At 45.1% G+C, this 14,447-nt stretch overlaps 1 protein-coding gene across 1 annotated transcript in view; it reads right to left on the bottom strand.

Annotated features, from left to right (window-relative positions):
• Positions 1–14,447, bottom strand: part of LOC138515756 (SPARC-like protein 1) — a 236,400-nt gene that overhangs the window by 67,606 nt on the left and 154,347 nt on the right. Inside the window, exon 7 of the mRNA XM_069630458.1 lies at positions 7,965–8,085. Within this exon, the coding sequence (XP_069486559.1) occupies positions 7,965–8,085 (121 nt within the window). The remainder of the gene's footprint in view (positions 1–7,964; positions 8,086–14,447) is intronic.

The raw sequence follows: 14,447 nt of genomic DNA, 5'->3' as shown, positions 1-14,447 counted from the left end.
TTTATCAGCGGCTTTTGACACTGTGAATCATACTCTTCTCCTATCATCTCTTTCATATTTTTGGTTCTCTAGTTCTGTTTTACCTTGGTTTTGTTCATAGTTATCTAATCGAATGCATTCGCTATCTTGGTCTGAGCCCTCTTCTGACACACTACCTTTTCTTCACGGCGTTCCTAAAGGTTCCGTTTTAGGACCTTTTCTTTTCTCTCTCTCTCCTTACACATCTCCTCTTGCTGCTATCATATCGTCTTTTGGAATATCCCATCATTTCTATGTGGCTGAAGCCCAGCTTTTTCTGTCCTTTTCTCCCTTTTCATCTTCTATTCTTAATAATCTTACCTCATGTCTTCTAGATATTAAATCCTGGATGTCAGAGCATTTTTCCGTATTAGATGCTACTAAAACCAAAGTACTCTTTTTCTCTGTAATACTTTTCCTTTTCCTCCCTCTTTTGTCTCATTTCCTCCTTCACAACTAGTGATTTCATATTCTGCTCGTAATCTTGGTCTTTATCCTGATACTGATTTATTCTTTTCTCATAACATTTGCAAATCTTGTCCTTTTCTTATGTTTGATGCCACTAAGCTTTTGATTTCTTCATTGATCTTTTCACGATTATTATATTGCCCTGCCACACTCTTTGGACTCACTGTCTCTCTGTTGGGCCCTTTAAATTCTGTTTTCGATGCTTCTTTTTGTCTCATATACCTTTTTTTCTCTTCTTGTGACTCAATTTCTGTGCCATTGTCTTCACTTGGCTGGCTTTCGTTTCACTCTCACCTGTAACTTTCTCTCTCTGGTCTTTAAATCTCTCTATGGTCTTGAACTCTCTTGTCTTTCCTCTCTTGTTTCTTTTTATTCTCCTGGACATGTTCTTCATTCTCAGTCTCAATTTCTATTATCAGTTCCTCATCCCCCCTGTGCTCAGTCATGCTTTTGCTCTTTTACTCTGTTAGCTCCTTCTCACTGGAATGCTCTTCTCCTATCTCTTCGTTCTATTACTTCTTACTCTCTATTTCGTATCTATCTTCTTCACTTAGAACGACATCCATGAATACCTTCTTGTAGTTTTTAACCCTGCATTCTATTATACTGTTAGGTGTGTTCTCTGTTCAGCGCTTTGACGTAAAGCACTATATAAGTCACAAATAAATACAAATACAAAAGATTATATATGCCCCTTCTCTAATCCTCTCAACATTAAACACCTCAATCGGAGTGGATGGGTCCAGTGATGTTTACATTTCCCCAAAATGTGCCTCACATGAAAGTCAAGGTTTCCTGGGTGGATTTAACAAACACTGCTGAATTTCCACAGGATTACCATGTGATTGGTCAAGGGTAGAACCCTTCTATGAGTCTCAGACAGAGTTTGAGGCTGGCCACCCAAATGAAAGGCCAAAGACTCAAGAGGGGAGTGTAACCAGCCAATCATAAGCTGTGAGCTATTCTAACTCAGGGCTGATGACCTTTAAAAGGGCTAGCTTTCCTTCTGCTTCCCTTGTTGGTTATGCTTGACTGTGAAGTTATTGTGGAGGGATTCCAGAGAGTTCATGTGTGTTTTGGAGTTGTTTGTTAGTACTAATTGACATTTCTGGTGTTTCCTGATCTGTTTTATATCCCTTGTTCTCTTTTTGTATGTGTGCCTTAAGCTTCTGCTGTTATCTTCCCTTTTGACAATTTCTCCCTTTTAATACATGTGTCACAATCCCTTTGGGTCACACACCCTTTAAAAAAAAATAATTCCCTATCACCTTTCCATTCCTTTGGTTGTAGAGAAACCTTTGTGTATGAACCCGAGAGTGTGCTGTACTTGGCCACCTTGCCTACCATGCGTGAGTTTCCAGAAGCCTTTCCCATTATGTGAATCTTGCAAGAATCACATTGTTTGTCACTTGTTTTGTGTTTTGCACATTGAAACCTTGGGCGTGTTAGGCACATTTGGGCTTGCACATTGAATCCTTAGGCAATATTACTTTTTTGGGGGTGGCTGGAAGTGGGGAGGAGATGAGGATCCAGACTACTACGCAGAGCTGGATGGGGAGGGCGCACAGAGGTTTACATCGAGTGATGGATGGGAAGATGGTGGCTGAAGAGGGTAATATTGTGGTTGAGCATGGTAGATGGTTGTTGAGGAGGGGGAAATGATGCTTGGGAATGTTTGATGGTGGCTGAGTAGGTGGTGATTGAGTAGCGGGAGACAAGTGGTTGAGGAGGAGGGTGTGGCTTACAATTCGGAGCAGGCTGTGGCATCTGTAGAGTCACTCAAGAAGCACCACAACACGGTGGGCAAGTACAACTACCTTGACGTTGGAGGATTTACTCCAGGAGCAGCAGGGATAGGTACCCACAGAGGTGCCGTTATAGTAAGGACAGAGGACGAAGAGGAGGTGGTGCTGCTGATGCAGGAGACCATTGAGCACCAGGCAAAGGACTCAGAGGTGGTCCCCAGAAGATGCTCCAGGAGGAAGAGGGGAGAGGGTAAGTGCTAGCTGTATCAAGAGCAAGGGAGTGAGAAGCTGTAAGTGCCTAGGTGGAATGGTCAGTCGGCAATAATGTACGTGCAGGCGTGTGGGTACATAGGCCAGTGGGTGTCAAGGCAAACTGCTGGGGGGGCATGGAGGCTGTAGGCAATTGGGTGTGGGAGGCCAGGAACGGGGAGGACAAATAAAGGCCCTGGTCACCAATCTCAGCAACTGTGGGATTTAGCAGAGGAGGGAGGACGGGAAGGATGAAATGAAAAGGAAAGTCTTGAGGAGCTTCTGGAATTTGAGGAGATCCGGCTCAAGAGAAAGAGGAAGGGGAGGCTATTCCATAAGAGGGAGCCTGCTGAGGAGAGAGATCGGCCACCAGCTTGCTGTTTAGCAAAGCGCTCAACACACAGAGAGTTGGTGCTGGAGGAACGTAAAAATCTGGATCGAGAGTATTTAGTGAAAGCAAGTTGTAGATAGTGTGGTCCTCGGGCCCCGACAGTCTCGAGGATGATGCTGAGGGATTAGAATTTAATCCTTGCAGCAACCGGGAGCCAGTGGAGAGTTTTTAGGGCTGGAGAGATGCAGTGCCTGGGCATAAGGCCAAAGATACGTCTTGCAGCCATATTCCGGATTAGCTGGAGGGTCGTAGGGAAGAAGGGGGTAGATTATGGAAAAGGCTATTGCAGCAGTGTAGCCTCGAGAGAACCAGAGCTCCAGAGACATTGAGCTTCTGGCGGAAAGTGAGGAAATGAAGAATTCCTTTGAGGAGGTGGAGTTGAAAGTTGGACTTCTTGGCAAGGTCCTGAATGTGAGGGATGAAGGAAAGAGAAGAGTCAAAGATGACTTCAAGGCTTCAGGCTTCAGATGAAGGAGAAGGGGGAGAGTCCATCGAAGATGGCCAGAGGAAGGGTCAGAAAGAGGGTGCAGGAGTCCCAATAGGAAGAATCTCAGTCTTGCTTGCATTGAGGCAGAGATCATCAGAAGTACACCAGGACTGGATGGCAGATAGGCAGTCAGGAATGATGGAGGAAATAAGAAAAGGATCAGAGGGAAGTTTGAAGAAGAGGTGTGTGTGTCATCTGCATAACACTGGACATTTAGGGAGAAGGTGGGAATGAGGTGTACAAATGGAGCAAGGTAGTTGTTGAAGAGCCAGCGAGAAAGGTTGGAGCCCTGGGGGGTGCCGCAGGAGGAGATAAAGGTGGGGGAGCAGAAGGAGCCTAGAATAAACTGGGACAGACAATCACTGAGAAAGGAGGTCAGCCAGTCCAGTGCCCGCTCCAAGATACATAGGGTATTTGTGGAGTCGTTTTATGAGGATGGACTGGTTGACTGTATGAAATGCAGAGGAGAGATCAAGTTGATGGTAGGATACATTGAATCTGGTTCAATCAATTTTGAAGTGGATTGTATATTTTTCTTTTCTTGTTGCTTTATGTAAATGTCTTGGGCAGGCAGTGGGATGCCACAATTATGATTGCAATTGTTTCTCCAAAATCTAATCTTGCTTAACCAATAATTGAGGTTAGAAATGCTACCAGAGGTATCAATATTTGTCCCCTTCTTGTAAAGTGACACAGTGGGCCGCCTGCATGGCTATCATGACCTTTCCAACTAGTCTGAAAAGGGTCTGCATAAGCTACACACTCACTGTCACTATCACTGTGAACATGGTGAACTGTAACAAGCAAAGGCTTCCAATGTTTGTTCGAGGCAGAATTAGGAAGTCTTTAGCGAATGAGGGCTCATCTGATTATGTATTGTGTCCTGCTATTGCTATTGCTACTACTGCAACTATTGCTACTGCTATTGTTACTACTGTAACTGCAATTACTATTGCTGCTCATGCTATTAGTGCTATTGTTATTGCTGATCCTGCTATTGCTGCTGGAATTGCTATTGCTGCTGTTGTTATTGCTATTACTGCTCCTGCTATTGCAATTTCTATTGCTGCTAGTGCAATTGGTATTGCTATTGCTGCTCCTGCTATTTCAATATCTCCTGGCCTCTTCCCACTTTCCTCACCAAGCGCCATTCCTAGCTGCAACTGGGTTCTTTTTTCTCCACACCACACTCTCGACCTGCAGCATTCCCCAGGGCTTCATCCTATCGCTGTGGCTCTTTAATATCTATCTCGCCCCTCTTGCTCACTTGTTCTCCTCCTTCTCTCCTCATTTGCAGTGCTATGCTGACTAAACTTCCCTCTACTACCTCTTCCTCCTCCTCTCACATCCCTGACTGCCTGACCGTCAATGAGGTGTGGTGTGCAGCCAATAATCTTTGGGGGTCATTCTGACCCTGCCGGTAAGGGGTTAACGGCACCGGTAAGGATGCCGGTGCCGTTAACCCCCTACTGCTGCATTCCGAGGTCCCTTAGCGGGGCCCACTAAGGCCGGCTGATTTTACCAGCCGCCTTTAGCGGGAGCCGCTAAGGGATCAGGGAGCTAATAACGAGCCTGCAACTTGCAGGCCCGTTATTAGCTCCTTCCCCATTCCTTTTGAGCCCTATGGGGGCTTAAATGGGAATGGGGAATTGTTTTCAGAATGGGGACTTACCGGGTCCTCCAAGGTTGGAATGACCTGGTAAGTCCCCACTCTGACTACCCGGACCCGGACCCGAGTTTGGAGGCAGCCATGGCGCTAATAGCACCATGGCTACCTCCAAATTCGGAATCACCCCCTATGTCTTAATACCAGTAAGACAGATATCCTTCTCATTGGGACACCTGCACCCTGTTTTCTTCCTACCCTCTGGCCGCCCTCATTGGGCCCCCTACCATCACCATCTTCAGAGGCTAAAAACATTGGGGTCATCTTCGATTCTGCTCTCTTCTTCCCCCCTCTCATCATGGACCTTTTCAAGAAGCCCCACTTCCAGCTTCGCCTGCTCAGAGGCATTCTCCCTTTCCTTACCTTCCTCCAGAAGCTCAATGTCTCCAGAGCTCTGGTCCTTTCTAGGCTGGACCACTGCAACAGCCTCATCCTCAACATCCCCCTCTCCTCACTATGCCCCCTTCAGCTAATCCACAATAGGGCTGCATGACTTATCCTTGGCCTCAAGCCCAGGGACTGTATATTGCCAGCCCTAAAATCTCTCCACGGGCTCCCGGTGGCTGCAAGGATCCAATTCAAGACCTTCTGCACCATCCACAAGGCTTTCTGGGGCCTGGGACCACGCTATCTCTAATTTTCCCTTCTAAATACTCCCCTGCTAGAGCCCTCTGATCCTCTAATTCCAATTCCTTGATTGGTAAATGCTTCTCCAAGTAGAGAGTGGGGGCAGGTCTCTCTCTTCGGCTGGTGCCTCCCTTTGGAATAGCCTCCCTGCCCCTCTCAGACTTGAGCCGGACCACCTTAAGTTCCGGAAACTTTTCTAAATTCTGCTCTTCTCTACCACCTTCCCTCTTTCCCTTCCTTGCTAACTACTCCACTGCCACAGAGACTGGTGGCCTGGTCCTTGTGTATCTCATAGGATACCAGGCCATCTACCAAGTTGATACCAGCCCCCAACCCCACCATTACTCGTCACCTGCGGGCCCCTGCCCGGAGTCTATCCACCCCACCCTTGGGATTCAGCCACCCTAGCACTTAGCCTGATGCCTTGCTCCTCTTGGCACTTCACTCCTGGGCACCCATCAGCACTTGGCCACCCCCCCATCCATCCCTTTCTCTTGCACTTCTCTTCACTGCACTTGCATGTGCAAATGCCCCAAGACCCAGTTGGACCACAAATGTAATTTTGCTGTTTTGGCATTGTTATTAATTCTCCTTGTTCCCTCCCCATTTAGCCTTGTGGCGCCTCGAAACACAATTATGTTGTATAGGCGCCGAAGAAATTCTCAATAAATAAACATAATGAATACCTGGCGAGGGTCAATGAGCTTGTCAAGAGCAAGCACATTGGCCCTCGCCCGGGCCTTACCCACCCGACAAGGCTTGGGGCACTGCTGCGTCCCGGAGTTCTTTGCACGAGTGGCCTCCATGGAAAGGGAGAAGGGACTATATGTAGTCCCTTTGCTGCTTCCATGGTGGCCATTTATTTTTGTTTACTTTTTTTTTAACATTGGTATTAATGGCCGACATAGAAAGGGAGAAGGGACTACCTGTACTCCCTTCTCCCTGATCCCTGGTGGCCATTTTTGTAGCTTTTTTTTTCTCGAGTGAAGAAACGGTTCCAGCGCCGTTTCTCGACTTGAGAAAAATTGTAATTAGTACCCTTGTACGACGTGCCGGGGTACTATTGGCAATGAGACCCTCGAAGGGGGGCTATTACCAGTAGGGTAATGCCCATGGAGCTCTGTTAAAGCCCTTGCTTTGCTCGAGCTTCTATCTATGGCCCCGGGGGCATTATCCGACCGGTAATGGCCCCCCTCCTCGGGTCATATTGCCTAAACAAAATTGCTAGTGTTGCTAGTGCTATTGTTATTGCTATTGCTGCTTCTGCTATTGCTACTGCAATTGCTATTGCTGCTGATGCTGTTGTTGCTATTGCTGTTTCTGCTATTGCTACTGCAATTGCTATGGCTGGAGATGCTGTTGTTATCGCTAATACTGCTCGTGATATTGCAATTGCTATTGCTGCTAGTGCATTAGTTAATGCTATTGCTGCTCCTGCTATTTCTACCGCAATTGCTATTGCTGCTGTTATTATTGCTATTACTGCTCCTACTATTGCTGTTTCTATTGCTGCTAGTGCTATTTCTATTGCTGCTAGTGCTATTGCTACAGCTATTGTTATTGCTGCTGGTGCTGTTGTTATTTCTATGACTGCTCCTGCTATTGAAATGGCTATTGCTGCTAGTGCTGATGTTATTGTTATTGCTATTGCTGTTCCTGCTATTGCTACTGCAATTGCTGTTGCTGCTCCTGCTTTTGATATTGCTATTGTGCTGCTCTGAAAACGTAAAGACTCCATCTGCCAGGGACTTGCAAGCAGCCCGCCTCTTTTGCGTTTTGCCCCCCCCCCCAGTCCCCATGGGCCCTGGACAATGTCCCTAATGCCCACCTATTAACCTAATCCTGCCCCTCAGCAGCTTAAGGCAACAGCATGAAGATGGTATCTAGGTCGCCTAGAAAACTAGTAAAACTAAATAGTCCAATAAAGGTGTTACTTACGAGTTGTTTTTATGACGTCAACTTGCATTTTCACATGGTACTTCACCCCTAACGTATTTTCTTATTATTATATAAAATCTTGAGTCATACCAAACCCCTAGGGCAGTAAGTGTTGTGACTATTATCAGAATGAGTTAGACATTATCTGCACACTGTGGTCTGATAACAAAACACCCCAACAATATATGTAACAGGTTAAAATGAGAGGTGGTCGATGGGGTCGAGGAAGGTGACGGGGGTGAGGGATCAACTCATCAAGTATAACCTGCCGAAGAGTTTAGGACTAAGGGTAAAGTAGGTCTATTGCCACTTGGGCACTATATGAATTATATACATGAAAACATAAGGGAGGCAGCTTAAAACACAAGAACTCACGTTTGCAGGACCCTCTGTAATCCAGATGCAAATGGCTTCCATTTTTGGTTTCTTCAAGTTGGCATTTGGTACCGAATAGATGGCATTCACTGTTGTACGTTTGGTTATCAGTTCCGCAGACCTAAACGTTTAAATAAGATGCTTTCAGCACTGTTGGTTTACACGCTTGCAAAATACAACTTGTTGCTGTGGTCCGAAAACGTATTATTACAGCATCCCAATAAATTAACTGATGAAGAAATGAGCAGGTTCTCTGAATCCTATTTTGGTTTCCACAGCTAAACTGTAATTAGGACCAACAACTGCCTTGTTTTTCAGGGCATGAATAGAGATGCACAGGTTCACCAGCTCAGCCAGTGGTGACCAACCTGTCAATAACTTTGCTTGCTCAGGTGTTGATTTGAAGATTTTAAAGACCCAATTACTAGGGACTAAATGAATAATAAATAGTAAACTAATGTTTTATCAGCAACTAAGCACATGCAAACGTATTTGTCCACAGAGCAACCTTTGTCTATCCAGATCATTTGGACCACAATCCCCATCAGTCCTAACCATTACAGTCAATGCTGAGGGATCTTGGGAGTCACAGTCCAAAACACCTGGATATTCACAGGTTGGAGAACCCTGGTCTATATGGTACATTTCACATATTCAAGAGATCTTTGTTTTAGGACAAACCAATGCCCATCCATTAAAGTTCTGGGTGAAAATAAACAGATCCCCGACACTTGGTTGCTACTGTAGAGCCATTGAGTTCCGCCCCGGTCACGGCACAGAATGTGCTCTGCTTGACCTAAAAAACCATCTTGATGACATAAAGGATGCAGGCAAGCCTGCACTACTCCTCCTGAACCTATGAGCAGCTTTTGATGTAGTGGACCACAACACTCTCTGTCACCATCTCACCTCCTCAGCTCACTTTTCACCCAATGTCACAGCCTGGATCAGTTCATTCCTACAAGGAAGAGCCATGAGAGTGTTTTCTGATCAGGCTTGTGCAGCTCCTGCCACTATACACTGTGGAGTCCCTCAGGGCTCAAGTATCTCGCCCACTCTCTACAACATCTTTACTAAGCCCCTATTTCACATCCTAGCCCCCATTGGCATAACTTTCACCAACTATACTGATGACACTCAAGTCCTTCTTCCACTTACCTGACGCCAAGGCCCTCAACATAGCCTAATCCACTATTCAGGCTTGGATGTCTGCAAACCACCTTTGCCTCAACAGTGATAAGACTGAAATGCTCCTAGTAGGTTCCCAAGAGCCCTAAACAACCTCAGCAACCAATACACGTCGTTCACAATCGATAACACAGTGATCCCCATCTCCCCATCGGTCAAAACCTTAGGCGTCTACCTTGATGCCAACCTGTCCATGTCACGGCAAGTCAATGCCATCACCTTCTCAGCTGCCTACTACACCAAGCTGATCAACGCAGCCAAACCATTCCTATCCACAGAAAATTGCCTTTCCGTAGCCAGAGCCATAAAAGGCTCAAGATTGAATTACTGTAACTTCCTCCTTGCCGGCACTACAGCGAAGAACCTAAGAAACTCCAAATAATCCAGAACAACGCACTTCGCTCTGCTCTCAACATCCCTAAAACAGAACACATATGTAGTGCCAGACGCAAAGCCCACTGGCTCCTCATCAAAGAACGCATGCTATTCAAAACTCTCACCATCACTCACAAGTGCATTAATCACACAGCCCCTCTACCTTTCCACAGATATAAAGAGTGCAGGCTCTTCCCGACCCACAAGAACACCTTATTCCCATTGACTCCTAATTCCCAGAGTCAAACGAGCCAAAGCCAGCTCCCCCTTCATTGCTGCCAGACAATGGAACTCACTACCAATCACCCTCAGAATCGAAGCATCACACCTTGCATTCCTCAAAGCACTCAGAACGTGGTTGTTTAACTAACCCATGGCTCTCCATCGCCCTCTGACCCCTGCATTAGTGCTCATATCTCTTGTGACCCTGCAATGGTCTATATCGCATCTGCTTCTCATGCACCAATCTTAAGATTCTGGCACCACTGCCACCATTTCACTAAAATTGGTATATCGTGAGCAATCTCTGTTGACCAAGCAGTCTACTTACCTGTCATGCACCAATGTAAGCAGTTCCTGTATCGCTGTAACCAACTCACTACAGTTGTATATCGCAAACACTCTCTGTCTGCACCAATGTATTTAAGCAGCCTTCTTAACTGTGTAACAGCGCCAGGATGCCTACGGGCTGTTTGTGCGCTATAATATAATTGTGCTACAAATTGAATATTTTCTTGGGCCTCTCTGACGTGGATTCAACAGAGGATAACATCAAAATCGTTTTTTTTTCCCTTAAGTAGTTAAGCTGATCTTTTCACACTAAAAGGACGTCTAATCTGTCAATTATGCTATTGTGATCTTTATTTATGTATTTATTTATTTATTTATCTTTTCTTTGGAAGAAAGGCACAATTTATGCAAACCAGGAGAAGCACTCTGGGTAAGTCCCCTCTTTAGACAATGGGCATCCTGAGTGAGAAGCATCGATCATGCCAACACCACACTATTTTCTCGCTCGCATGCCTGCATTCTGGACTAGTCTTTTGTGGGACAGGTTTCTATGCTGAACCAGAAAATGGCACAGCCGTTTACCACTTCATGCCAAGTACCTAAACTTCTGGACTGGTAAATACCATCCAGGCCGACCTGAAATAAAGTACCTACGGTTACGATCCAAAAAGAGGGGTAGGTGCTAAGTGCCTAAGCAAATATTAGTAATGGTGTGTTTAGGCGGGAGGCCGCAAACTCTACAGACCCATAGACCACCCGTAATGGTCTACGATATGTGTAAGATAAAGAAAAAGGGGCTGGGTCTTAGGTGTCAGCGCTCTACCATATGAGTTATCACAGAAGTCTTTTAAAGTGATTGATTCAGATAGAGATCAGTTTCCAATTAAATGTGGTTAGCAACAAAATGTCAGCTTTCAGAGGTGTTTTAATTGTTCCATTTGCACAGTTTGTACAGCCTGTACAAACTGTGCAAATGGAACAATTAAAACATCTAAGACTTAGCCCATTTTTCTTTATCCAACCTGAAATAAGGTGACAGGAACTCCCGACACCTGTTTCAGTCTCAGAGCTCAGATGAGGAGTAGAGTTTCTCCAGGCTGGTGGGCGAGTGAGAAGGGAAGGCAAGTTGTAGGGGAAGGGTGGATGATATGTAGATAGCAAATGCATGCTCCTAATTAACTGACCTAGCTTGAGCCAGGGTCAGAGAAAGCTGAGCTCTTTATATTCAAATCCGGCATAAAATGCACGTTACAGGAGGGCAGCATATCCTGCAAGGTAGAAAGCTTCTTTATTTTATTACGTTTCCAGGAGTGTACTTCTTTACCCAGACAGGTCAAGCATCAGAGACGTAGGCAGCGAATTAGCCATGCAAACATAGCACTGTGAAGCCAGAGTGGGCAGATCTAGCTAGTGTGCAACACAGGAAGCTAGTAAAAAACTGGGTGGGCCTCTTGGTTACTACTTCTTCCAAAGCAATGCAAGTCCCCATGCTGACTGTTGATTATTTATATGTTCACTCGTTTATTTTTTTATTTAGAGTGTTTTGTTTTGTACCATCCCGTCACCTAACTACCTCGTCAAACGACAGAGGTCAGTCATTTTGCTAGGCAGCGATCTGAGGCTGCGCACAGGAACCCTTTGGCAGCCGAGCGCGAGGCTGATGTGCTGGATGACTAGCAGGCTATTAAGCAGGCTAATAGGAAAGAGGTGCGGGTTAGTCCTGCTCATGCATGGCCAGTGGACTGGTGTGGATGCATCTGAAGCAACTGCTTCAGCTGTCACTGGGCAGAGAATGTAGTTGCCTTGGGCTAGGGAAATGGATTGACCGCAGGACAGCTGTGTGCTCTCAAGAGAGACTGCAAAAAGATGCTGAGGTGGAAACAGGGCGAGTCTGCTCAGAGACAATGGGAGCAGATGGAAAAGGATGTCTCCTCCAAAGACTGTAAGTCATTTTGGAGGTTTGGTAGCCAAGGGATTCGAGACCCTGCAGGAACATGACCCTGTTTTAGGTTTAATCTTTGAAGAACGGTGGGTATCACATTTAAAACCAAATATTCTGTACGATCCTGAGCGGGCGGGAATGATCACCTTCGTAGATTGCAGGGCAGAAGTTTTTGTCTTCTCCAAGGAAGAGATAGTGGCCTGCGTGAAGGCTGTACCATCTGGAAAGGAGGCGGACCCGGAAGGACTGAGGTCAGAGTATTTTAAATGGGCCAGGAGCTGTGGGCACATATTTTAGTTAAACATTTTAACGCTATCTCGTCATCTGCTGTAATCCCAAATTCCTGGGAAAAGGCCATAATTGTCCCAATTCTTAAAAAGGGATCTACTAATGATCCGCGTTGCTATCGCCCCATTTCCTTGCTAGAAATAACTAGCAACATTTTCAGCACGTGTCTGAAAAGTGGACTGGGCGAATGGGTGAGTTTTGATAACATTTTACAGCCCTCGCAGGCAGGGTTTAGGAAAGGTTTTTCAGCAATGGATCATTGTTTTATCATAAACGTTTTGATTAAACAATATAGTAATGTTAGAGGGTCGCAGATTATACGTTGCTTTCCTGAACCTTATAAAAGCTTTTGATTCAGTGGACAGGGAGGCCATGTGGCAAAAGGTGAGGGCTGTAAAGGCCCCCCTGTCCCTCGGTTTATTACAAATGATAATGAAATGTCAAATGAATACCCATGCTGTAGTGCGGGGCAGTAATGCAGGGAGATTCGCAACAGATTTTATGACAAATTGTGGTGTGAAGCAGGGCTGCTCCTTAGCACCCCTATTATTTATATACTTTTAGCTGATTTTAACCCGACAATTATGGGATCTAAAGTTTGCCCCCCACTTTTAGGAAAGGCGCCATTCGCATCTTTACTGTATGCAGATAGTTTTAATTGATTTAACACCAGCAAACTTCGGCAAAGTTTAAATTATGCAGAAAACTATCTCAGAAGTAACAATTTAAAGTTAAATATGAACAAAACTAAATTTGTGTTTTTCGGGGGTGAGGGGAAAGAAACATATTCATTCGTGTTTTTAAAAGGCACGAAAATTGAGGTGGTGGATACGTTTTGTTATCTTAGTATTTTGTTGCAAAAACCGGGAAATGGAGGTTGAGGGACTTTTAAGATTTTATCATAGATTTGGGTGACGTATCAGACACAAATGCTTAGAGGTGTATAAGATTAAGATGGGGACAGTGACATTTTGGGGCACTCTAAATGCACTAAGCTGGAGGTTATTCAGAATAAAATACTAAAGAAGCTAACTGACCTCCCACCGGGAACACCAAATAGCGTGCTTCGACTTGAATTAGGGATGCCCAAATTGGAAACACAAACAAGGTTAAAGTTCCGTTCCTTTTCTATGAATTTTTTTATGAGGAAATCTGAGTGCACGAACTTCCATAATGCACTTAGCGAAATTGCAAGGTCCTGTCACTTTAACTGGTACAGGTGGTATATTGAAGGGTGCAAATTGCTTAGGATGTGGGGGGGTTGTTGATGTGAGTAGGTTGATGCAATCTAGTTATTCTGCCCAGAAGTCAGAGCTAAGACAACAAGCTCTCTACACTGATCGAGTTGAGGATTGGAAAGTGGTTTCTCTCTGGACTCCCTAAAACTGTGCTCCACATTGAGAGGCGATAAAGTGGGGGGAGGAGGGGAGTATGGAAACTTTCAACACCGGAATGCCAGAGAATTGTTTTAATGATCCGTTTAAATGTGCTCCCTCTAAATGCTTGCATTAAATATGGGGGTTGGGAGAATGGTCTAACCTCTGTTTCTGTGAAATGGCTGTTCAGGAGGATTTATGTCATTTTCTATTGATTTGTAAGTGCTTTACAGACTTACGGAGGAAACTGTTAAAACCCTATTTTATCACAAATAATATTCGGCACTAGGGGTGGCATTGTGGTATATTTTGAAATGCAGTGCTAGTGATGTGACCTATAATCTGTGGGAATGTGCCAGTCTTGCACTGTTGTGTCGTCGTGTAAGAAATATACATGCTTAGGTTGCTCCTCTTTCAGTTCATTTATAATTCGAAGGTGAGGGGGAGGGACGAGTAACAAACTGGTTGATGCTTATAGCATGGGGAGGGTGGGGTTTTAGTTATGTGTGGTCTTTCATTAGGTGTTCCTACAAGAAATGTATTTGCAATGTATGCTTTTTATTGTTAATGGAGAAATCCGATTTAAAACATTTGACGTTGACGTGGTAGTTGCCATTGGCCTGGGTGATGGCAAGTGCAAGCAGAGTTCAACAGAGGGCACTGTGATCACTATTTACTCTGTGACTTTTCGAGTTATTTTGGTGCAGCACCTGTGCAGCTCCTGAGGTATGATGCTGTAGGATGGTGGGGAAGGAAGGGGAGAAAAAAGAAAATCCAGCATAGCACCATCCTGCCTTGTCGGGT

This window comes from Ambystoma mexicanum, chromosome 6q (assembly GCF_040938575.1).
Source record: "Ambystoma mexicanum isolate Mex_15411 chromosome 6q, UKY_AmexF1_1, whole genome shotgun sequence".
NCBI classification, from domain to species: Eukaryota; Metazoa; Chordata; class Amphibia; order Caudata; family Ambystomatidae; genus Ambystoma; species Ambystoma mexicanum.
Note: the sequence above shows the minus strand (reverse complement) of the source record. Positions and strands in the feature narration are given on the sequence as shown.